General features: G+C 49.7%; 1 protein-coding gene across 1 annotated transcript in view; it reads right to left on the bottom strand.

The window, feature by feature from the left end:
* Nucleotides 1-24,988, bottom strand: part of LOC115092435 (disintegrin and metalloproteinase domain-containing protein 9-like) — a 435,618-nt gene that overhangs the window by 103,694 nt on the left and 306,936 nt on the right. Inside the window, exon 5 of the mRNA XM_029603268.1 lies at nt 24,679-24,747. Coding sequence (XP_029459128.1) covers nt 24,679-24,747 — 69 coding nt within the window. The remainder of the gene's footprint in view (nt 1-24,678; nt 24,748-24,988) is intronic.

Here is a 24,988-nt window from a genome sequence, read left to right as displayed (position 1 = left end):
CTGGACGTGGTCGAGGAATTCCTGATGGGCCTGGTTGTGGTTCAGGCATCGGAATTTCCTTTGGTATGTCCTCTTCCCTCGGTGTTGGCATCGGTAACTCTGGATTTTTATCGGGAGAGCACCGATGAGAGTGTCCAACTTTGTTAGAATCGGTGCAAAACAGGATAAGAACATAAGAAAAAACATAAGAAAATGCCATACTGGGTCAGACCAAGGGTCCATCAAGGCCAGCATCCTGTTTCCAACAGTGGCCAATCCAGGCCATAAGAACCTGGCAAGTACCCAAAAACTAAGTCTATTCTATGTAACCATTGCTAATGGCAGTGGCTATTCTCTAAGTGAACTTAATAGCAGGTAATGGACTTCTCCTCCAAGAACTTATCCAATCCTTTTTTAAACACAGCTATACTAACTGCACGAACCACATTCTCTGGCAACAGATTCCAGAGTTTAATTGTGCGTTGAGTAAAAAATAACTTTCTCCGATTAGTTTTAAATGTGCCCCATGCTAACTTCATGGAGTGTCCCCTAGTCTTTCTACTATCCGAAAGAGTAAATAACCTATTCACATCTACCCGTTCTAGACCTCTCATGATTTTAAACACCTCTATCATATCCCCCCTCAGTCGTCTCTTCTCCAAGCTGAAAAGTCCTAACCTCTTTAGTCTTTCCTCATAGGGGAGTTGTTCCATTCCCCTTATCATTTTGGTAGCCCTTCTCTGTACCTTCTCCATCGCAATTATATCTTTTTTGAGATGTGGCGACCAGAATTGTACACAGTATTCAAGGTGCGGTCTCACCATGGAGCGATACAGAGGCATTATGACATTTTCCGTTTTATTCATCATTCCTTTTCTAATAATTCCCAACATTCTGTTTGCTTTTTTGACTGCCGCAGCACACTGAACCGACGATTTCAATGTGTTATCCACTATGACACCTAAATCTCTTTCTTGGGTTGTAGCACCTAATATGGAACCCAACATCGTGTAATTATAGCATGGGTTATTTTTCCCTATATGCATCACCTTGCACTTATCCACATTAAACTTCATCTGCCATTTGGATGCCCAATTTTCCAGTCTCACAAGGTTTTCCTGCAGTTTATCACAATCTGCTTGTGATTTAACTACTCTGAACAATTTGGTGTCATCTGCAAATTTGATTATCTCACTCGTCGTATTTCTTTCCAGATCATTTATAAATATATTGAACAGTAAGGGTCCCAATACAGATCCCTGAGGCACTCCACTGTCCACTCCCTTCCACTGAGAAAATTGCCCATTTAATCCTACTCTCTGCTTCCTGTCTTTTAGCCAGTTTGCAATCCACGAAAGGACATCGCCACCTATCCCATGACTTTTTACTTTTCCTAGAAGCCTCTCATGAGGAACTTTGTCAAACGCCTTCTGAAAATCCAAGTATACTATATCTACCGGTTCACCTTTATCCACATGTTTATTAACTCCTTCAAAAAAGTGAAGCAGATTTGTGAGGCAAGACTTGCCCTGGGTAAAGCCATGCTGACTTTGTTCCATTAAACCATGTCTTTCTATATGTTCTGTGATTTTGATGTTTAGAACACTTTCCACTATTTTTCCTGGCACTGAAGTCAGGCTAACCGGTCTGTAGTTTCCCGGATCTCCCCTGGAGCCCTTTTTAAATATTGGGGTTACATTTGCTATCCTCCAGTCTTCAGGTACAATGGATGATTTTAATGATAAGTTACAAATTTTTACTAATAGGTCTGAAATTTCATTTTTTAGTTCCTTCAGAACTCTGGGGTGTATACCATCCGGTCCAGGTGATTTACTACTCTTCAGTTTGTCAATCAGGCCTACCACATCTTCTAGGTTCACCGTGATTTGATTCAGTCCATCTGAATCATTACCCATGAAAACCTTCTCCATTACGGGTACCTCCCCAACATCCTCTTCAGTAAACACCGAAGCAAAGAAATCATTTAATCTTTCCGCGATGGCCTTATCTTCTCTAAGTGCCCCTTTAACCCCTCGATCATCTAACGGTCCAACTGACTCCCTCACAGGCTTTCTGCTTCGGATATATTTAAAAAAGTTTTTACTGTGAGTTTTTGCCTCTACAGCCAACTTCTTTTCAAATTCTCTCTTAGCCTGTCTTATCAATGTCTTACATTTAACTTGCCAACGTTTATGCATTATCCTATTTTCTTCTGTTGGATCCTTCTTCCAATTTTTGAATGAAGATCTTTTGGCTAAAATAGCTTCTTTCACCTCCCCTTTTAACCATGCCGGTAATCGTTTTGCCTTCTTTCCACCTTTCTTAATGTGTGGAATACATCTGGACTGTGCTTCTAGAATGGTATTTTTTAACAATGACCACGCCTCTTGGATACATCCAGTATCGGCATCGGTGGAACCAATGATGAAGTCGGTACTGGCATCGATATGGGTACCGGCGATGGAAGTGGAACCGGTACCGGCGATGGTGATGCCTTCGATGGCGAAGTCAGTGCTGGCATTGGAGGCATATGGAGGAGCGCATCTCTGACTGCCTGGCGGATGTAACCATCCAGTTCCGCCCGCATAGCTGGTGCAGAGCAGCTATGGGGGGAGGCAGCGAAGGCGATAGCTGTACCTCCGCAGGGCCCTGTGGAGGTACAGTTCCCGGCACCGATATCAGTGGGGATCACCTTGGGGTGGAAGGCCTCGGTGAAGCGTCCTCTCTGTGAGGTTTCTTAGGTGCTGATTCAGGATCCATCGATAGAACTCCAGTTGTCGGATCACTCTCAGGATCATGAGGCCTCCGATGCCGAAGCTGTTACGATCCCCCCTGTTGCTGCGCTACAGGAGGTATCTCACCTTTCCTCTGGAGGCTGCTCCGAAGCCAGGGCCTCGCCTGTGTACCATCCAGGATTTGCTCCAGGGCCTGGGAGGCCTAGCTGTTCCTGAGGCCTGCCTGTGGCTTGCTTGGCTCCGCTTGGACTTCCTGGTTCGGCCACACCCTTCTCCCTTGGGGCCGGCCTGCAGCACTCCACCTCAGTTATAGGGCCAGCGAGGGGCGGTCCAGGTGAACTCCTCCCAGGGAGTTGCCTGCATACAGCAGTATAAAAGGACTTTCTCTTCAGTTCCTGTTTGCCTTTGGATTGAGTCTCATAGTCGTCTGCGCTTCTTCCTCGATCCAGGTCCTCCGTGGTCGTCTTTGCTTCGATGGCTCCCTGTCCTGTGTCTCTGCCTGTTTCCTTGATGTTGGTTCCAGATGTTGCCTTGATGTTAGTTCCTGATCCAGTTCCTGATCCAGTTCCTGATGTCCCTGCTTGCTTTAGGCTGCCAGGAGTGCAGGAACCTGCTTTAGGCTGCCAGGAGTGCAGCAACCTGCCTTAGACTGCCAGGAGTGCAGTAACCCACTACTTCCTCTTCCCTGTGCTCGTCCCACTCCTGCGGCTGTAGGACAGGGTGGTCCGTGACCAGTCCAGCCGTGCTGGCTGTGTAGGGCGCCCTGAGAGACAGTGCCAATGTCTTCCCTCCTAGCCCTTGTCTATGATGTCTTGCTTCAGCCCCCGTCTATGATGTCTTGCTTCAGCCCTCGTCTATGATGTCTTCGCTTTAGCCCTCGTCTATGATGTCTTGCTTCAGCCCTCGTTTATGATGTCTTCAGTGTTCTAACGACTCAGTCTGCCCTCGTCCTCTGTCCGGCCTGCCGTCCAATGCCGTTACCCAGCGGCAGGTCCGAAAGGGCTTGGAACAGTCGGAGGACTGTTCATCAATCAACATTGCGTTTTTAGTTGCCATGGGCGTGCAGGCCCGGCTGAGGGTCAGACTAAGTTCCTCATTCCTGCTTCAGTAACTGCCTGGCTCTCCATGCTTGCATCGGCTCACCTCCCACAGTGTGGCTTAGGGCTCACTCCACCTGCTCTAGAGGCGACAGCGCTCCTCGCGCTCGTAACAGAATCTGAAGGCCCTCAAGCCTCGCGGCTCATAACAGAATCCAAAGGCCATGAACTCGGTGAGCTGTGCTTGTGATGGACTTGTTTGGTCCCAGAATTTTTTCTTTCTTCTTCTTGATTTTCGTCTCACGACCTGCTGGAGGCGCCAGCTTCTGCCATTGATTACGACCTGCTGGAGGCGCCAGCTGTCTGGGTTCCACGACCCGCAGGAGGCGCCTGCACCCAGACCATCTGCTCCTTGTTCCAAGGATGGAGTTCCACAACCTGCAGGAGGCGCCTGCGCTCCTCCTGATGTTGCTGCAGTTTGCTCCCGCCGTGCCCCCCCTTGTTTCCTGCTTTTGCTCGTTTCTGCTGTGGTCCTGCCTTTGCTCTTTTCTTGCTGTGGTCTTGCTTTTGCTCATTTCTGTTGTTTCTCTGGTTGCGCTTGTTTGTGCTGTGTGAGGGTGCGCTCGTCTGTGCAGTTTTCCGTCTGTTGCTCGTCTGTGCTGTTCTCTGTCTGTACTTTGTTTATTCTGTTTTGTTCCCGCTTTTTGTTTCCCGCTTGTGGGTTCCCATCCTCCTCGTTCCCGCGTTTTTGTTCCCTCACTTCCTGTCTCTCCCTCTTCGCTCTTTCGCCCTTTGCTCCATCGCTTTCCGCTCTCTCGCTCCTTGCTCTTTCGCTCTTGGGCTCCCTTGCTCTCTGCTCCTTCATTCTCCGCTCCCTTGCTCTCTGCTCCTTCGCTCTCCGTTCCCTTGCTCTCTGCTCCCTCGCTCTCTGTTCCCTTGCTCCCTCTTTTGTGTTTTTGTGTTGTCGGTCGCGCAGTCACCGTTCGCTCGGTCACTGCTCGCTCGGTCTCCGTTCGCTCGGTTGCTGCTCGCGTGGTCTCCGTTCGCTCGGTCGCTGCTCGCATGGTCTCCATTTGCTCGGTCGCTGTTTGCTCGGTCGCTGCTCGCGTGGCCCCGTGTTCCCTCGGTCTCTTCTGCTCCCAGTCTAGTGCTCTTTGGTCTCTCGTCGTGTCTTCTGCTTGCTTGTTTGTGCGCTTGGTGTTGGTTGGCTTACTTGTTTTCTTTGCTTGCCCTCTGTTTCTGGTCCTTCTGAAAGAGGAGGGGACCCCTTTGAAGGGGGGGGGGTACTGTTACGATCCCCCCTGTTGCTGCGCTACAGGAGGTATCTCTCCTTTCCTCTGGAGGCCGCTCCGAAGCCAGGGCCTCGCCTGTGTACCATCCAGGATTTGCTCCAGGGCCTGGGAGGCCTAGCTGTTCCTGAGGCCTGCCTGTGGCTTGCTTGCCTCCACTTGGACTTCCTGGTTCGGCCATGCCCTTCTCCCTAGGGGCCGGCCCGTGGCACTCCACCTCAGTTATAGGGCCAGCGAGGGGCGGTCCAGGTGAACTCCTCCCAGGGAGTTGCCTGCATACAGCAGTATAAAAGGACTTTCTCTTCAGTTCCTGTTTGCCTTCGGATTGAGTCTCACAGTCGTCTGTGCTTCTTCCTCGATCCAGGTCCTCCGTGGTCATCTTTGCTTCGATGGCTCCCTGTCCTGTGTCTCTGCCTGTTTCCTTGATGTTGGTGCCAGATGTTTCCTTGATGTTTGTTCCTGATCCAGTTCCTGATCCAGTTCCTGATGTCCCTGCTTGCTTTAGGCTGCCAGGAGTGCAGCAACCTGCTTTAGGCTGCCAGGAGTGCAGCAACCTGCCTTAGATTGCCAGGAGTGCAGTAACCCACCGCTTCCTCTTCCCTGTGCTCGTCCCGCTCCTGCAGCTGTAGGACAGGGTGGTCCATGACCAGTACAGCCGTGCTGGCTGTGTAGGGCGCCCTGAGAGACAGTGCCAATGTCTTCCCTCCTAGCCCTCGTCTATGATGTCTTGCTTCAGCCCTTGTCTATGATGTCTTTGCTTTAGCCCTCGTCTATGTTGTCTTGCTTCAGCCCTCGTTTATGATGTCTTCAGTGTTCTAAGGACTCTGTCTGCCCTCGTCCTCTGTCCGGCCTGCCGCCCAATGCCGTTACCCAGCGGCAGGTCCGAAAGGGCTTGGAACAGTCAGAGGACCGTTCATCAATCAACATTGCGTTGTTGGTTGCCATGGGCATGCAGGTCCGGCTGAGGGTCAGACTCTGTTCCTCATTCCTGCTTCAGTACCTGCCTGGCTCTCCATGCTTGCATCAGCTCACCTCCCACGGTGTAGCTTGGGGCTCCTCCCTGAGTCTTGCCGTGGCCCAAGGGCTCACTCCACCTGCTCTAGAGGCAACCGCGCTCCTCGCACTCGTAAAAGATGCCGATGCTTTTGTTTGTGGTCGATGCCTTTCTCGATGACCGACGTGGATTTTATCGACGACTTTGAAGGGGTTGGTGACAGCCGATCCCCCGCTTCGTCCGGTCTTTGTTTCTTGAGGACAACCTTCCGGAGACGACTGCGTGGATGTCGATGTTGAAGGCATTAATTGGAGATGGAACAAATGTTCCATTTTCTCCATCCGTAACTTTCTGCCTTTCGGCGTCATCTCAGCGCATTTTGGGCACGTTGAGACATCGTGTCCCTCGCCAAGGCAGAGTACACACTCTAAGTGTGGGTCCGTAATGGACATGGTGCGGAAACAAATAGGGCATTTTTTGAACCCTGAAGCCATTTTTAGAGTTGGACAGCCATCGACGACCTTCTGGCACTATTATACGGTTACAGAATTGACGGAAAACATTTTTAGACTTACCGCAATGGTAAAAAAGGGAGACCCCTATGGTGTCTGATGTTTTTTCTGAGTTTTTTTATAACTTTTTGTAAGGTGAAAAATCACCACACAGGACTCCTAGAACCGCGAGGCTAATGGCTTCGCAGAAGAAAGAAGACTGAAGGGAGACCCCTGTGGCAGAGAATATTATGGCATGCTGGGCATGCTCAGTAGCCTCAGGATGCCAGTCAAAAGTTTCTAGAAACTTTGGGGTAGATTTTCAAAAAGAGCGCCCTCGCGTACTTTTGTAGGCGCATCAGGCGCAAACAAAAGTACGCTGGATTTTAGTAGATACGCGCGTAGCCGTGCGTATCTGCTAAAATCCTGGATCGGCGCGCGCAAGGCTACCGATTTCGTGTAGCCGGCGTGCGCCGAGCCGCGCAGCCTACCTCCATTCCCTCCGAGGCCGCTCCGAAATCGGAGCGGCCTCGGAGGGAATTCGCTAACGCCCTCCCCTCACCTTCCCCTCCCTTCCTCTACCTAACCCACCCCCCGGCCCTGTCTAAACCCCCCTACCTTTGTTGGGGGATTTACGCCTCCCAGAGGGAGAAGTAAATCCCCGCGCGCCAGCAGGCTGCTGGCGCGTCTAGACGCGACCCAGGGGCGGTTCCGGAGGGCGCGGCCACGCCCTCGGACCGCCCCGGGCCGAAACCACGCCCCCGGGCCCGCCCCCAAAACACCACGTCCCGCCCCGAAAACGGCGCACCGCTCGGCCCCGCCCCCAACATGCCCCCCTCGGAAAACCCCAGGACTTACGCGAGTCCCGGGGCTCTGCGCGCGCCGGCAGGCCTATGTAAAATAGGCGCACCGGCGCGCAAGCCCTGCTCGCGTAAAACCGGGCAGATTTACGCGAGCAGGGCTCTTAAAATCCACCCCTTTGTCAGAAAGGTTTCCGGAATAGGGCTTCGTCAGTGACGTCACCCATATGTGAGGACTAGCATCCTGCTTGTCCTTGGATAACACCTGTTACAGGTAAGCAACTCTGCTTTCTCCTAGGACAAGCAGGATGGTAGTCCTCACATATGGGTGATTAGTAAGCTACAGGCTGACTCATATTTGATTTGGACCAACAGCATACAACTTGTGCAACAGGCACAACAACTGGTGTACTGTTGGGAAATTTGAGGCAGCCTGAAATCCCAGCAGTTTCGATATGGAAGGAGTTGGGATTATACTGGAAATACATTATTTAAGACAGATTGGCCAAAGGCTGAATCTTGGCATCCTTCTTTGTCCAAACAGTAATGCACTGCAAATTTGTGAAGAGAGGTCCATGTTACAGCTTTACAGATGTCGGCAATCGGTACTGAACGATTGTGTGCTACTGAGGTTGCCATGGCTCTCACTGAGTGTGCATTCACTCGTCCCTGGAGAGGAAGGCCTGCTTTGTCATAGCAGAATTAAATACAGTCTGCAACTCCTGGTTTGTTTTTATCAAAAGAAACAAAGAGTTGGGTGGATTTTCTATGGACTGCAGCACGGTCTAGGTAAAATGCAAGTGCACGTTTACAGTCCAAAGTGTGTAAAACCTTCTCTCTTTGGTGAGAGCGAGGCCTTGGGAAAAATGTGGGCAAGACTATAGACTAATTCAAGTCAGTAACTACTTTGGGAAGGAATTTTGCGTGAGTATGAAGGACCACTCGGTCATGTAGGAACTGGTATAGGGTGAGTATGTAACAAGTGCTTGTAACTCACTAACCCTTGGAGCGGATGTATTGGCAACTAGGAAGAGAACTTTCCATGTAAGAAATTTAACATCGCAGGAATCTATAGGCTCAAACAGGGAGCACATGAACCTTGTAAGTACTACATTTAGGTCCCATTCAATGACTTGGGTTGCACCCGTCAGTTGCAGAAAGCTGCGACCTCTCATGCTCACCTCTTTTTTTCCCTGCACCAGCAATTCTTGGACAAATGGCGGCCTCTGTCTACAAACGCCGCTTTCCCTGGCATCCCCGGGATGGCGTGCGCAACTCTGGCCGCCATCTTGAATCTGGGATAACCTAGGGCCTGCGCGCGCATGCGCGTGCCAGGCCCTCTCTTGTACACATCATGGCAAGAACCTCGGAGGCGTCCCCTCCGCAAGACGTCACCCGCCAGTGTACTTAAGCTGCTCAGCCCTCTCTTCCTATGAGTTAGCAAGGACTTCCTGCTGAATTCCACTCTTCGTTTGAAGACGCTTCGTTACTCAAATCCATTCTACGTTGGAACTCGTTCCTCTTCTCCGGGACTTGGACACTTTAGGTACCCGCTTCTTGGGGGCCTTGTCGCATTCCGGCTATCCGCTCCTCGGAGGGCCTTCCTGCTTGGAGACTCTATCTACTCACGCTTGGGACTCTGAATAGATTTGCCTTGTGAGTACGTTTGTCTTCTGCCTACCATCTCTTGCTGAAGGAACCTCCAGTGTACCCTGTGTCTCGGGCCACTATCATGCTTGCCTCAGCAAACCCTCTTCCACGGATCTACACTTCAGAGTTGGGTTCTTAATCTTCCCAGTTCCGCTGACCTCCTGCACCTCAGCTACCATCAACAGCACAGATTCTCGGCGTATCCCACTCTGTGGGCCACTACCGGATCTACATTGCAAGGTATTCCATTCTACAAGAGGGATCTACTGGCGTACCCTGCTCCGCAGGCCACTACTGGGGTCATCATCACTGGGTTATCCCATTATTCTGGACAGTGTCTATATTCCCACTCTGTGGGTTCTACTACTTTTTCCAGCATAAAAAAGTCTCAATATTGCTGTGCCCTTCTCTGCTGAGACCAAGCCTATCGTGGTGAGTCCCCACAGGGCTCCTCCCTGTGAGTGGAGTCATCTCTCACTTCGATCCAGGGTTCACAACCACACCAGAACATAAAAACTGGTGGACGTAAAAGGGGCTTAAGTTGTAATAGGCCCCTCATAAAACTACTCACAAGGGGTTGCGCTGTTATTGGGGCATCCCCTACTCTCTTGTGGAACGCTGAGATGGCACTCAGGTGTACTCTCACCAAAGAGGTCTGCAGACCAGAGTCTGAAAGGTGCCAAAGATAGTCAATAGACATGGAGTAGGGCACGAAAAAGGGTCTATACCTTTTTGCGTGCACCATATAGTAAATCTATTCCACTTAGAACGATAGGATTTTCGTGTGGAAGGCTTTCGTGAAGCTACAAACACCTGAGAGACATCATTTGAAAGGCTGATTGGTTGGAGGATCAAGATTTCAACATCCAAGTTGTGAGGGATAGTTCTGAAGGTTTGGATGGCGTAACTTGCCTTGGTTCTGAATTATGAGAGTGGGTGCTGTGCCCAGGCAAATTGGTTCTGTGAGCGAGAGGTCAAGAAGTATGGGAAACCACACTTGTCGAGGCCAATACGGGGCTATGAGTATCACTGACCCTTTGTCCTGTTGTAGCTTCATGAGAATTGTGGCTATCAATGGTATCGGGGGATAAGCGTATAGGAGGCCTGAGTTCCAGGGGCGAGCAAAGGCGTCCATGGCTAACTGGTTTCGCTGCTTGTGCAGGGAGCAGAATCTGTCCACTTTGTGATTCAGTTCGGAAGCAAAGAGGTCTATTGTTGGTTGACCCCAGCATTGGAAGATTCTGGTCATTACCTCAGGATCCAGGGACCACTCGTGGGGATGGAACTGTCGGCTGAGGCTATCTGCTACCATGTTCTGTATGCCTGCCAGGTAAGTGGCCTGAAGAAACATGGAATGCATTAGGGCCCAGTCCCAGATCTGCGCGGCTTCTTGGCAGAGGAGATAAGAACCCGTGCCTCCTTGTTTGTTCAGGTCCCTCATGGCAACTGTGCTGTCTATTTGTATGAGAACAGTCTTGTGTGAAAGACAGTCCTTGAATGCATAGAGAACATAACATATAGTTCGAACCTCTAAGAAGTTGATTTGAAACGTTGCTTCGAGCTTTGTCCAAGTACCTTGAGTTTGAAGATTGTTCACATGTGCTCCCCAACCAAGGTGGATGCATCTGTGGTCAAAGTTACTTTCGGAACTGGTTGCTGGAAGGGTAGACCTGTTAGCAAGTTGTTCTTGTTCGTCCACCATAGAAGAGATAAACGTAACTGGTGGGTTATTTGAATCTGAGATGAAAGCGGTTGATTGGCTTGGAGCCATTGAGATTTCAAAGTCCATTGAGTTATTCTCATGGCCAGCTTGGCCATAGGAGTGATGTGGATCGGGGAAGCCATGTGCCCTAGCAATGTTAGGAATTGATGGGCTGAGGCTGTGTTCTTTGTGCGCAGAGATAGCAAATGTTGCTTACCTGATGTAACAGGTGTTCTCACAGGACAGCAGGATGTTAGTCCTCACAAATGGGTGACATCGAGGATGGAGCCCACCACGGAAAACTTCTGTCAAAGTTTAAACAGAACTTTGACTGGCCCCTACTGGGCATGCCCAGCAAGGCATTGACCCTGGAGCCAGCAGGGGTCTCCCTCCAGTCTGATTTTCAAAGCTACAGGCAGTGCCTAAAAAGTAAAAACAAAACGAACCCAACACCGCGGGGTGGCGGGCGGGTTTCGTGAGGACTAACATCCTGCTGTCCTGTGAGAACACCTGTTACATCAGGTAAGCAACATTTGCTTTCTCACAGGACAAGCAGGATGGTTGTCCTCACAAATGGGTGAGTACCGAGCTGAGGATGTCCTGACTTGCACCAAATGCACCCAACGACGTGCAAGAGGCACAACAACTGGGGTGGAATTTGGTAAGGGCAGCCGCACCCTACCGGGAAGGTGGAAGGGTGTTGGTACATCATGTTGGAAAAAGGTTACGCAAGACAGATTGGCCGAAGATGGAGTCCTGTCTTCCAGCTTTGTCCAAACAATAGTGGGCTGCAAAAGTATGGAGAGAACTCCAGGTTGCAGCTTTACAGATGTCAGGAAGGGGCACCGATCGAAGGTGTGCCACCGAAGTCGCCATGGCCCTCACAGAATGTGCTTTTACACGGTCTTGAAAAGGAATGCCAGCTTGCTGATAGCAAAAAGAAATGCAGTCCGCCAACCAGGAGGAAAGAGCCTGCTTACCCACAGGTTGTCCTAACTTGTTAGGATGGAAAGAGACAAACAATTGAGTGCTCTTCCTGTAAGTAACTGTACGGTCTAGATAAAAAGCTAGAGCTCGTTTGCAGTCTAGGGTATGTAGAGTCTGTTCCCCGGAGTTGGAGTGGGGCCTGGGAAAAAAGATAGGTAGTATGATGGATTGATTAATATGAAACTCAGAAACTACCTTAGGTAAAAATTTAGGGTGAGTGCGGAGTACCGCCCGGTCCTGCAGGAGCTTAGTGTAAGGCGGATAGGTAACTAGGGCCTGTAACTCACTAACCCTGCGAGCTGAAGTGATAGCCAAAAGGAATAACACTTTCCATGTGAGATACTTTAATTCACAGGAGTGTAGAGGTTCGAAAGGTGGTTTCATTAGACGACCAAGAACCAGATTAAGGTCCCAAGATGGGGCCGGAGGACGTACGGGTGGCTTCAGATGGAGCAAGCCTTTAAGAAAGCGTGTTACCAGGGGTTGTACTGAAATAGGGACACCCTCGATACCTTTATGGAAAGCGGCTACCGCACTGACATGCATCCTAATGGAAGAGGTTTTAAGACCTGATTCCGATAGATGCCATAAATAGTCCAAGAACTTAGAGATTGGACAGGAAAGGGGATCAAGGGACTGAGAAGTGCACCATGATGTGTACCTTTTCCATTTATACGAATAGGATCTTCTGGTGGAGGGCTTTCGTGAAGCTATCAGGACACGAGAAACCGAATCCGAAAGGTTAAAAGGCTGAAGGACTAACCTTTCAACATCCATGCCGTCAGGGACAAGGCTTGGAGGTTGGGATGGAGGAGGCATCCGTCGTTCTGAGTGAGCAGATGCGGATCCGTTCCCAGAGGGATGTGCCTGCGGATGGAGAGATCCTGGAGAATGGGAAACCACAACTGGCGTGGCCAGTGGGGTGCTATCAGGATCATGGTTCCTCCGTCCTGGCGAAGCTTCACGAGAGTCCTTAACAGAAGAGGAAGTGGAGGGAATGCATAGAGCAGACCTGTCGTCCACTTGAGGGAGAAGGCATCCCTCGGCCGAGAGTGCTGGCTTCGAATGAGAGAGCAGTAAATGTCTACTTTGTGGTTCTGAGGGGACGCAAAGAGATCTATGCGGGGAGAACCCCACTTGTGAAACAGAGAGGTCGCTACCAGAGGATCGAGTGACCACTCGTGTGGTTGGAAGACCCGGCTCAGCTGATCTGCCAATACATTGTCTACTCCCGGCAGGTAAGTGGCCCTGAGGTACATGGAGTGGGAGAGGGCTTCTGCCCAAATCTGCGCAGCTTCCTGACACAGAAGGAAGGAGCCTGTGCCTCCCTGCTTGTTTATGTACCACATGGCCACTTGGTTGTCTGTCTGTATTAAGATTATCTGATTCAATAGACGATCTTTGAACGTTCTGAGCGCGTAGCGGATTGCTCAAAGTTCCAAAAAATGTATCTGGTGTTCGGCTTCCTCTGGTGACCATAACCCTTGGGTTTGGAAATCGTCCACATGGGCCCCCCAACCGATGTGGGAAGCGTCGGTGGTTAGGATTACTTGTGGATCTGGTAAGAGAAAAGGTAAGCCCTGAAGGAGATTGACTTGAGTCGTCCACCAGGTTAAAGACAGGCGAAGCGCTTGTGTAACTGCGACTATGGAGGACAGGCGCTGAGAAGCTTGAATCCATTGGAGTCGCAGAGTCCACTGTGTTACTCTCATGGCTAGTCGGGTCATGGGAGTGACTTGAACCGAGGATGCCATGTGTCCTAGGAGAATGAGGAATTGGCGAGCCGTGGCAGTGTCTTGAGACTGGAGCTGGCGAGCTAGGGACATGAGAGTTTGGACCCGATGAAGCGGAAGGTAGGCCTTTGCCTGTAAGGTGTCCAAGTCTGCCCCAATGAAAGATAAGGTTTGAGATGGGACTAAGCAAGATTTCTCGTAATTGACAAGAAACCCTAAGGAAAGGAGTGTGTTGATTGTCAATTTTAGGGAGGATTGAGCAATCTGAGGGGTGGAGGCCCTGACTAGCCAATCGTCCAGATAGGGGTAGACGTGGACACCTTCCTTCCTGAGGAATGCTGCTACCACTACGAGGCATTTGGTGAAGACTCGTGGAGCAGATGCCAGACCGAAGGGTAGTACTCGGTATTGATAATGGTCGCGGCCTACCAGAAACCGCAGATACTTGCGATGGGATTGTGTTATCGCAATGTGGGTATAAGCATCCTTTAGGTCGAGAGAGCACAGCCAATCCCCCTTTTGCAGCAGAGGGAGTAGCGCGCCCAGGGTTACCATCTTGAACTTTTCTTTTTGAAGGTACTTGTTGAGGGCCCGAAGGTCCAAAATGGGACGTAGCCCCCCTGACTTCTTTGGTATTAGGAAGTACCTGGAGTAGAATCCCTTGCCTCGTTGAGAGGGAGGGACGGGTTTTATAGCATTTGATTGCAAAAGAAGGGATACTTCCTGTTGTAATTGAGTCAAATGGCTGGATAGACTCCATGCTTGAAGAGGCAGGGAGTCTGCCGGAAGAGTTATGAAGTTGAGGTGGTAACCCTGTGCGATAATTGCCAGCACCCACTGATCTGAGGTAATCTGTATCCAACGGTGTAAAAAGTGGTACAGGCGACCCCCTACAGGGATGTCGGGAAGCGGGATGTGGCATGTGCTCCATACCGGGAAGTCAAAGGCCCGCCGCAGGCCCAGGAGGTGGGGCTACAGCAGGTCTTTGTTTCCGAGGCTGGCGTGGCTGAGGTCTGCTGGAGGATCGAGCCGGACGAGGCCTAGCCGACGGAGGATAGTAACGACGTGGCCGAAAGAAAGACTTTTTAGAGTCCTTCTTAGGTGGTGGTTTGGAGGATACCTCAGATGGAACAGACGAAAGTTGCTTCAACGTCTCGTGGTGATCCTTCAATTCTGCCACAATTTGTTGAATCTGTTCTCCAAACAGATTGTCCCCTAAGCAGGGTAAATCGGCTAGACGATCCTGGACCTCTGGGCGAAGGTTAGATGACTTTAACCAAGCCCAACGTCTGGCTGAGATGGCAGTAGCTGAGACTTTTGTGGAAGCATCGAAGATATCGTAGGCCGTTCTGATCTCGTGCTTCCCAGCCTCAAATCCTTTGTGAAGAAGGGCTTGAAGCTGTGGCTGGTATTGTTCCGGTAATGTGTCAGCGTAGTCCTGCATCTGTTTAAGGATGGCTCTGTTGTATTGAGTCATGTAAAGTTGGTATGAAGCTATGCGAGATATCAACATAGCCCCATGATACACTTTCCGTCCCACACTATCCAGGAATTTATTGTCCTTGACAGGGAGAGTGGAAGAGTGTGGTTTTAGGCGCTTGGCCTTCTTTTGCGCGGACTCAACTACAACAGAGCGATGATCCAGTTGAGGCTTCTGAAATCCTGGTGCTGACTGGATGAGGTATGTGGAGTCAGCTTTCTTATTAACTGGTGACACAGATGAAGGAGATTCCCAGTTTTTCTTTAAAAGATCCAGAAATACCTGGTGAATGGGGATGGAAGCGATGATTTTTGGAGCATCCAGAAATTGGAGCAGTTCCATCATTTGGTGCCTGTCATCGGTCTCAGATTGCAGCTGAAAAGGTACAATTTCTGACATCTCCTTTACAAAATTAATAAAGGAGAGATCCTCAGGAGGAGATCGTTTTCTACTCTCTGTAGGAGATGGTGGCGATGGCAAATCTGTATCAGAAGATGTATCATCACCCCAGGTATCATAAGGGTCATGTGGGGCTTGCAGCCCTGAAGGACCTGGTTGAGGATCCAAAGGCATCGATGGAAATCTGGATGGAATCGGTGCTGCAAGCGGAACTGGGAACGGCATCGAGGGCTTCGGGGCTGCCGATGGAATTGGTGCCGGTCTTGGAATCGATGGAGCCGAGGGATAGATCGGTGGAGAGGTATGCGAAGGCACCGATGGGACTACCCCGGACGGGGGAATCAGAAACGGTGTTTCTCCTGCCGATGAGAATCCTGCCGGAGACGATGGTGTAGTCAGTGCTACTGGAATCACCGATGGAAGTGCCGTCATAAGCGCGTCCATGCGGCGTAGTAGCGGTGCTAGAGCGTCCAGCAAAGGCTCGGTGGTCGGTTCCCTCCTCGGTGCCGGGATCGGTGCCGGGGTCGGTGCCGGAGGCGGTGCCGGAGACGGTGCCGGTGGAGGCTGGAACCTTTGCATCGCTTTCTCGATGGCCTCCTGGACCAGCCGGTCCAGTTCTGCCCGGAGACCAGGGGTAACGATACCCGGCTCGACGGGAGAGGGAGGCTGAGGCAGAGCCGGAGGGACCACCGTAACCGGTGGGATCACGGCTCCCACACCCCGAGAGGGTGAGGGTTTCCTCGATGCCTGCGAACGAGACGTGGACAGTGCCAGGTCTGACCAGGCTTTTTTGTCGGTGGCTCGGCCTGTGCAGAGGTCGATGGCTGTGGATCCTCGACGGGCCGAGACTTGTGCTGCCGATGGCGATGTTTGTCCTTCAGATCTCCTCGCCCATCCGGGGAGGGGACAGGAGTCGACGGCCGAGAAGTCATCGGTGGTGGACGGTCACCGGAGGGTTGACGGTGGTGGTGCAACTTCGACGGTGCCGGTTCCGATGACGTCGATGCTATCGATGGTGTTGGGGTGGGTGCATGGAAGAGGAGCCCCATCTTCTCCATCCTGGCTTTACGACCCTTAGGTGTCATTAGGGCACATTTAGTGCAAGTCAGGACATCATGCTCACTTCCCAAACACAAAACACAGACCCTATGGGGGTCTGTGATTGACATAGTCCGGGTGCAATCCGGACAACGACGGAACCCCGTCGCCATGGCCTAGGGCCAAATTTAGCCGCGGGATCGGTAAGTGCCAACAGGCCTCAAGGGCCAAAATCGACGGCAGTCGATGAAAAACGGCAAAAAACTTACCGGATTCCGCGAAGGCGACAAAAATTTGTCGAAGGGAGACCCCTGAGGGGCAAATTTTCTTCGGAAAGAAAAAACCGAATTCCTGTCAGGAACGTGGTAAGAGAGCTCCTTTCACCGCGTGGCAACTGCTGCGCGGAAAAAAGAAGACTGGAGGGAGACTCCTGCTGGCTGCAGGGTCAATGCCTTGCTGGGCATGCCCAGTAGGGGCCAGTCAAAGTTCTGTTTAAACTTTGACAGAAGTTTTCCGTGGTGGGCTCCATCCTCGATGTCACCCATTTGTGAGGACAACCATCCTGCTTGTCCTGTGAGAAACAGCTAGTTTGGAGAGTGTGTCTGTGCTGTCATTGGGCAGGAAGGCTCTGGCTACTCACGTTGGCGCGAACCTCAGGGGCATCCCCCTGTTTTGACATCACGACTCCAGGGTATATCTGCCTACTACATTTGCTAGCTCGTCGAGTTTGCAACAGGACTCTTATGGATGGGATTCGCACTCCGTTCCTAAGCTACGCTGCCACTCCAGCTCTAACTGGAACTCTTACTTCCCTTTGGGGACACTAACGGGGTACCTGCTCCTCGGGGGGCCTCTCTGCTTCTTTCAGGTGCTATCAGGAAACCGGAACTCGCTCCTTGAGGGCCCATGTTCCCTGTGTCACTGCCTGCAACTTCTGCCTTATACTTGGAAGAACTAACTACAGTCACCATCAGTGAGTATGGAAACATCTCTCTCTACAGTACAGCTTCACCGGAATCAGGTACTCGCTCCACGAGGGCTTGCCCTCTGCTCCAGTGCCAGACCTCTCGTCTAGTGGATTCTCTGCTTCTGCTAGTTAGTACAACGCTATCAAGTCTCTCTGCTCTAAGGGATCAGGTACTTGCTCCTCGAGGGCCTGCTCTCCCTGTCTTGGAGCTCTCCTATTCTACTTGGGACTCTGAATGCTAATTCTACTGTGTGCTCATATCCCTCAGTCTCTTTCCACTAAAGCACTGCCTACAGAGGATCCGCTGTTCCAGCATTCTGTGAGAGACGTGCTCAGCCGGGCTCTACAACCACTACTCACCACTGCCACCTCTTGTGGTTCCATATACTGTTTAATAAAAGATTCAATTCTGTGTTTGTCTGCCCAGAGTTTAGCCTGACACTGTGGTCCCTCACAGGACTGCCCGCCATGGGCATGGTCAGCTGCCACAGTGTCCAAGGATGCACCCAAACACCACTAACCATAACAGGAACTTTAGTACCTTGCTCCTTCTACTCACATAAATTCTCCTCCTCTGAACAAAATTATACTATAGGGGACCGAGAACTCCTAGCCATGAAACTAGCCCTCCAAGAATGGTGCCCCTGGCTGGAAGGGGCACAACACAAATTCACAAAATTTATGACCACAAGAATCTAGAACACCTATAGGAGGCCCAGTTACTTAACCCCAGACAAGCCCACTGGGCCCCGTTCTTTGAACGCTTCATCTTTGAGCTCCGCTATTGCCCGGCTGCTAAGAATCTCCGGGCAGATGAGCCCTCTCGCTCCGTCGAGCCAGAGGATACACCCGAGACTCCTAGACACATCATCAATCCAGCTTGCATATCAATTGCAGTCAACACCATGGTACCAGCCAGGAAAATGTTGGTCCCCCTCCATGTCCATGAGCGTTTGCTCCATTGGGCTCATGACTCTAAGCTGGCTGGCCACCCCAGCCGAACCTGGACTCTTGAAATGCTTCAAAGGCACTATTGGTGGCCTAGTATGATAAAGGACTCCCGCGAATATGTGGATTCCTGTCCAGTTTGTGCGCATCAAAAACCCCCGACTGGCCGCTCATGGGGTTTCCTCCAACCTCTTCCTATGCCCACCTGTTGTGTCCGTCGGTGCCTGACGCCCTCTCTCTGCCCTCCTTGGCGCCTCCCTCTTTGCCTGCGGGAAGTTTGGCTGCCACGGCGTCCTCTGCCGATGTCCTCCGGTGTTCCTCAGACCGGCTCTACGCTGCAAACCGCCCTGTTCCTGAGAGGCCTAGGGACGCGAGCGCAGCGTGGCCCTGACTGATGTACCGGCAATGGCGCGAACCTCGGGGGCGTCCCCCGAAGATGATGTCACCCATGACGGATATTTAAGGTCTCAGTATTTGCTAACAGATTGAATTAGCAAGGATAAGGATTAATTTCTATCTGAGCTGCTCTGCCTCCTCGGACTTACCAGGGGTACTCGCTCCTCGGGGGCCTCGCTCTCTTCTTTGTTTTTCAGGTTACAGTCGGGAACCGGTACTCGCTCTCGAGAATCTATGTCCCCAGACTTGTTGCTGAACTCTCTTCTGCCTGGAAGTCTTCACTGCCAAACTACTTCAGTGAGTTACCATAGCTCTCTCAGAGCTTTCCCTGGAACAGGTACTTGCTCCTCGAGGGCCTATACATTCCAGCTTCTATGAGACACTGTGTGAGTGTTACCATCTGGTTCAGTACATGAACTCTGCATACCCTGCCTACTCACTATATTTCAGTTTCTCTTCAGCTCAGCCTCCAGGGATCGCTGTTCTAGCATCTGAGGGACTGCAGTCCAGCCGGGCATTCCAGCTCACTACTGCCACCTCTGGTGGTTCAGGATACTGTTTAATATAAGAACTAGCGTGTCTGTCTCCATACTCTAAGCCTGACCAGTGGTCCCTCTCGGGATCTTCCCTCGAGGGCGTGGTCATCTGCCACTGCTCCAAGGATCCACCCACAAATACCTTTGGACTGCTGTCTCTCAAGCAGTCTTCCGCCACCGAAGACAACAGATTGCTAACTCCCGCAGTCTGAACTCAACACCACCGAACCCTGGGCAAGGCTCTCCAATGATTTTATCATGGACCTGGCTCCTTCAAAAGGAAATACTGTGATCTGGGTCATTATTGATCCCTTCTCAAAAATGGCCTACTTTATCCCATTACCTGTACTCCCTTCAGCTCCTGAACTCACTAGACTCTTCTTAACCAACGTATTTCATCTGCATGGACTACCGCAAGAAATCGTCTCCGATCGGGGCCCTCAATTTGCTGCTAAATATTGGAGATCCCTTTGTAAAAAGTTCTATATTACATTAAACTTAACCTCAGCCTATCATCCGCAAGCAAATGGCCAAGGCGAGAGGACAAATCTTTCTTTAAAGGCATTCCTCCGATCATATGTCAACGACCAGCAAGATAACTGGGCTGACCTCCTGCCCTGGGCAGAACTATCCCATAACACTAACGTTGCCTCTGCCACTGATGTCATACCTTTTGTGGTAGTCTTTGGCCGCCAACCAAGCTTACCCCTACTGGTTCCTTTCACTGTACCTTCACCTGCAGCTCAGTCTACAGCACAAACTATATGCAGACTCTGGAACCAAGTGAAAGAGAGACTAAGTCAAGCAGCTGAGCGAGCCAAACGCTTTACTGACGTCCATCGTTGGGCCACACCGCTCTTCCGGCCTGGCCAGAAAGTCTGGCTCAGTACAAACCACATTCAACTATGACTGCCATCTCAACAGCTGGCCCCCAGATTCATCGGGCCATTTCCTATTCTTCAACGCATTGGAGCAGTCACTTACCAGTTACAACTTCCTGCCTCCATGGGAATCCATGTTACATTTGTCATTGCTTAAGCCCCTAGTCCTGTCTTGGTCTTCCCGAAGGCCTCCTCCTCCTACTCAGCATACAGTGGAACCTGAGAATACCCTGCAGGTCAAGGAGGTCCTTGACATTCTACATCATCGTGGCCATTGGGAATACCTCCTGTCATGGGAGGGTTTCGGCCCAAAAGAAAACTCTTGGGAACCCTCACACAACATTTATGATAAGAAGTTGCTTCTAGGATTCCATCAAGACCACCCAAAGAAACCTAGACCAGTAAGGGGGAGGCCTAGAAGGGGGGTACTATTTCACTTCCTGGCTACACGCTTCCTTCAACCAGCTCCGGGCACCCCTCACTTGTGATCGCAGCCAGTTCACGACGTCCTTTGGCTCCCCGCTCACCATCTTCCTCACAGGCCTCACGGCGGAGCTCCCATCGGGGCTCCACGTTGTCGGTGTCCTTGGCCATGCCCTTAGGTGCGTGTGCGCGGCCGACATGAAGCACTTTAAAGGGCCCAAGGCTGGAAAACCCACGGGGGCACCTCCTGATGATGTCACATAGTTCCACCACTTAAGGCATCGGGTCGACACAGTTGGTGTATTAGTTTGCCTTGCATTCCAGTATCTCCTTTTCCAGTATCTCCTGTTCCAGCATCTCCATGTTCTTGTGTCTTCCATTCCCAGTGGCTCCATGGGTTCCCGTATCCTTCAGGTATTACCTCTCCAGAATGACCTTTGGTACTGACCACTGCCTGCTTGAACATTCTTTTGCCTGCCACCTGGAACTGACCACTGCCTGCCTGATCATTCTCTTGTCTGCTGGCTGGAACCAACCCCTGCTTTGGATGACCTCTCTTGGACTGATACTCTGGCTCTGACCCTTGCGCTTCACTTGGACACTCTCTTCTGGCCTACTGTGACCATTGGAAACCAACTGCAGCCTCCATGTGACTAGACCCACAGGCACTGCCTATCTCGCCCAGAGAACCTTACTGAACTGTTGCCTCCCTGAGGTCTCCGGAGCTTCTAGCTCGGGTCTAGTCCATCCTCTCTGCATCAGCCGTGCACCCTTGCTCGTGGTGGGCACACCCCTCTGCTACCTCTCCGGGAGCCCACCAGAGGCCCACGTAAGTCCAGGTGGTCTGGGTACCCAAGGGCTCAAACTGCGGAAACCCCGGACTGTTAATGGTGAAGCTCCAGTTAGCCTCTGTCTCCTTATGTATTCCGCCTCCTGGTGGCAGACGCTCTCTGGGTCCGACCAGAGGGCCGTACCAATCCTGCACCAGGCCAAGGGTCCACCTCCAGCGCAACAATTGGGAGCATACACATTAAAGAAGTGAAATGATTCAGCACCAAAAGAGGTCTGAATGGATACCCATCGGCCTTCTATATCTGCTTTGCTATTAGAGAGTGAAACACCAAGGGTCTTGTTATATAAAATGGCTACCCCTCGCTTCTTCTATTGAGCGGGGCTGAAAACAACCTCCCCAACCCATGCTTTTTTTAACTACTGAGATTCCATTACTGAAAGAAGTGTCTCTTGAAGCAGTACTACATCAGGTGTAAAGAATGTAAATAGGATACATTTTTTTTCCTTTTAATTGGGTGTGAGAGCCTATTAACATTAAGTGAAATGATTGGCAGGAGAGAAGAAGCCATGTGGGCTGGAAAACAAAACAGGTACTGCGCAAAATCCTTTCCTTGGGTACTAAAGATAATGATATGTAATGCAGCAGGGCAACAAAAAAAGGAAAAAGAAAGGAATCATTAATGTAATAACACAATTTAGTACAAAAAGAAAAATAAACATATACACAGATCTTGAGCCAAAAGCCACTGAGGCAATAAAATGGTCCTCTTAGCAATGCCAAATGCCACTGAGATCCAGTCGGATCAGTTGGAATAAGAAAAAACAAATATGGAAGGGATCCCCTGTAGCAATACCATCTGTCCACTCACAGCGAGTTAGAAGAAAAATTGAAGTCGAACAAAAAAAAAACAAGTAAAAAAACCCATTGAGGTTACTGAGCCAAACAAGGTTGACACAGAAGATGGCATATATCAAAGAAAAGGAAATGCTGGCCAATATGAAACATCCCGGAGTCCAGTCACACAAACTGGAGAAACCAAAAATAGCTGCAACAGCGATAACAGCAGTGATTGAAGATGCTTTCCCATCCCGGTCAGGTCACCATGCCTGACAACTCCTCCATTGAGAGAAATTCCTCCAAGGCCTCTGGGGTTTTGAAGGTTCTGGTTTGTTTATGGCACGGAATCCTCATATGCCAGACTTCGTTCAAGAAAAAACTGAAAACATGGCTATTCAGTCTTGCATTTCCTTGAAGGCCCACAATGTACTACCCATGACAACTTTAATTGGTTCCATTTGTTATAAATTCACCCTTAAATCCTCCCCTATCTTACACCTCCTTTTCTTTTCACCCCTCTACCCTATCCCCCATTCCCCATGTCTGCCCCTATTCCACCGTCCCAGTATTCCTTCTCAATCCAGACAATCATTCCCCTGATTTCGTTTTAACATTAATGGCACATTTACTCAAATTCGCTATAAGAATGGTCACCAAAGGCTTCTAAATGTTTAAATGTTTAATTGTTCCTCGTTTTTTATGTACTGCTCGCAAGCACTATTATATTGTTCCATGTTCTTTGTTCCATGTAATGCTACTAGGCAAGTTGAATTGTTTTACTGTAAACCGGTTTGATTTGCATCCAATGCAAGAAGATCGGAATATAAAAAACCAAAAATAAAATAAATAAATAAATATGGGCTGGATATAGCAGCCCAAAATGAGTGCCTAAAGCTTACAAGCACGAGCATAATGTCAGAAAGACCTTCCTGCGGGCCTCTGTAGATTTTGCCAGATAAGGAACAAAGAGAATCATATTGCCTTGGTAAGAGTTCAGTGCCTTGGCCCCGGCAGTTGATAATATTTCCAGTACTTGTGGGTATCACAATAATTTGAGGATAATAGGCCGCGGATACTTGGGTTTCATTGGCTGCCAAGAAGGAATATGGTGGGTGCATTCAATCTCCAGGAGAAGATCAAATTTGAGGTAGAAACAGGCAGGAATGAGATCGGTCAGAAACTTAATGTTATCGGAGTTTTCCGAGCCTTCCGGAATCCCTAACAGGTGAATATTATTCCACCTATTCCTTTAGAAAGGACTTTGAAATCACGTTGCATGCGCTCCACTTTCTGCGAGAGAGAGTAGGAATTTGCACCGATGTTAATAACAGGGATTCTGTTTGCACTTCTACCCCTTCCAGGCGGGAAGTGAAATTAGAGAAGTGTTGCGGTAATTCTGAAAGATCCGCGTGAATCACGGCAGTAGAGTGTTCATTATCAGAGCGCTGCGATACTCTGAGATTTCAAAGGTATCATTACTGCTTTTTGCACACATGTTGTTTTGGAGCATTTCTTTTAGTGACCGAAGCTCACGGAGAGGGACTTGTCGGGAGATGGCCAGTCGGCCTTTGCTCTTTTAGTTCCTCCTCAGGTAGCAAAAGCTGTCTCTATCTTCCCAGACTTTGACACTGACATTATATGTAAAGAGTTGCAGCAGAAAAAATGTGGCTCAGCATATATTTCAAAGCAGAGGTGTCCCATACATGTGTGGATCTCTCAGAGCAGATGGATCACGCAACCATCTTGGTCACTGCTCAAGAGCACCCCCATCTGAGGTTTTTATACATTTTACTGTTCTTGGGTTCTTCTTTGATTTTACCATGTCTGTCTGGCTTCTCTGGCTACTTTACCTATTTCCAAATCTACCTCCCTCCACTTCGCTTATTTTTTTCTCCTTCATCTCACTTCTCTTCATTTAATTTCTACAAATATCCACCATTTTTTCCTTTCTCACCCTACCCTTCCATGTTCCTCTTCATTGTTCATCTTTCTTATTGTTCCTTGTCTACAGCTCTGCTCCAGTCTTGCAGCTCCAGCGCCATCATCTCTACCTTTTATCCATATTTCCCTTTTCTCCTCCAACAATCCCTTCTACTTGATCTCACTCATTATCTCTCCTGCTACTTTCTTTTTCTACCCATAGCTCTTCCTGCTCCTTCCCATGCTCCATCATCCCTCATGCCCATTTTTCTATTTCCTCATGCCCCTTCTGCTTTATCTTTCCTTTTCCATCACTTCTTCGAACCATTCACCTCTTCCTCCTGCTTCAGCCACTTTCTGACTCCCTCCTTCCCCAATGCCCCTCTTGTTCTTTAATCCCTTTGTCATCATACCTTCTGTCTCTATTTCATTTAGTTGGGACCCCTGGCATCTCCTGATGCAATGTACCATGAATGGAACTATTTGTCTCAAAGCTCACATACTTCACATCAGTTTGTGCTTCAATTTGTAAATCAAATGTATTGTATCTATTATTCAGATATGCTGTTGTTTTTTTGTGCAAAAAGTATATATAGCAAAATACCAATATGATTTTATATAATATGTAAAATTTGGACAACTGCAGAAATTAAATTGACTTACCCACTCATAATCTACGACAAGAACCACTTCAATATAACGTTTTTTTGCCTGTATAGCAGGACTTGTCCGCTAAAAGTTAAAAGAGAAAAGTTTATGATAATATACTAAACAATTGTTTAGTATAAACCTGCTTAGAAAACATTATGAGAATAATATTCAAAACTGATTTGTCTGGCTAACTTTTAAGTTAAGAAACTAAACGGCCCATGTACTGTTCAAGAAGCCAATGTACCAACACAAGGAAGAACAAAGCAATAACCAAAATAATAGGTGAACAATCATTGAAAAAAGGTAATGCATACTAGGCATT

Source organism: Rhinatrema bivittatum, chromosome 5 (assembly GCF_901001135.1).
Source record: "Rhinatrema bivittatum chromosome 5, aRhiBiv1.1, whole genome shotgun sequence".
Lineage (NCBI taxonomy): Eukaryota > Metazoa > Chordata > Amphibia > Gymnophiona > Rhinatrematidae > Rhinatrema > Rhinatrema bivittatum.
This window is presented reverse-complemented; position numbering and strand designations above follow the sequence as displayed.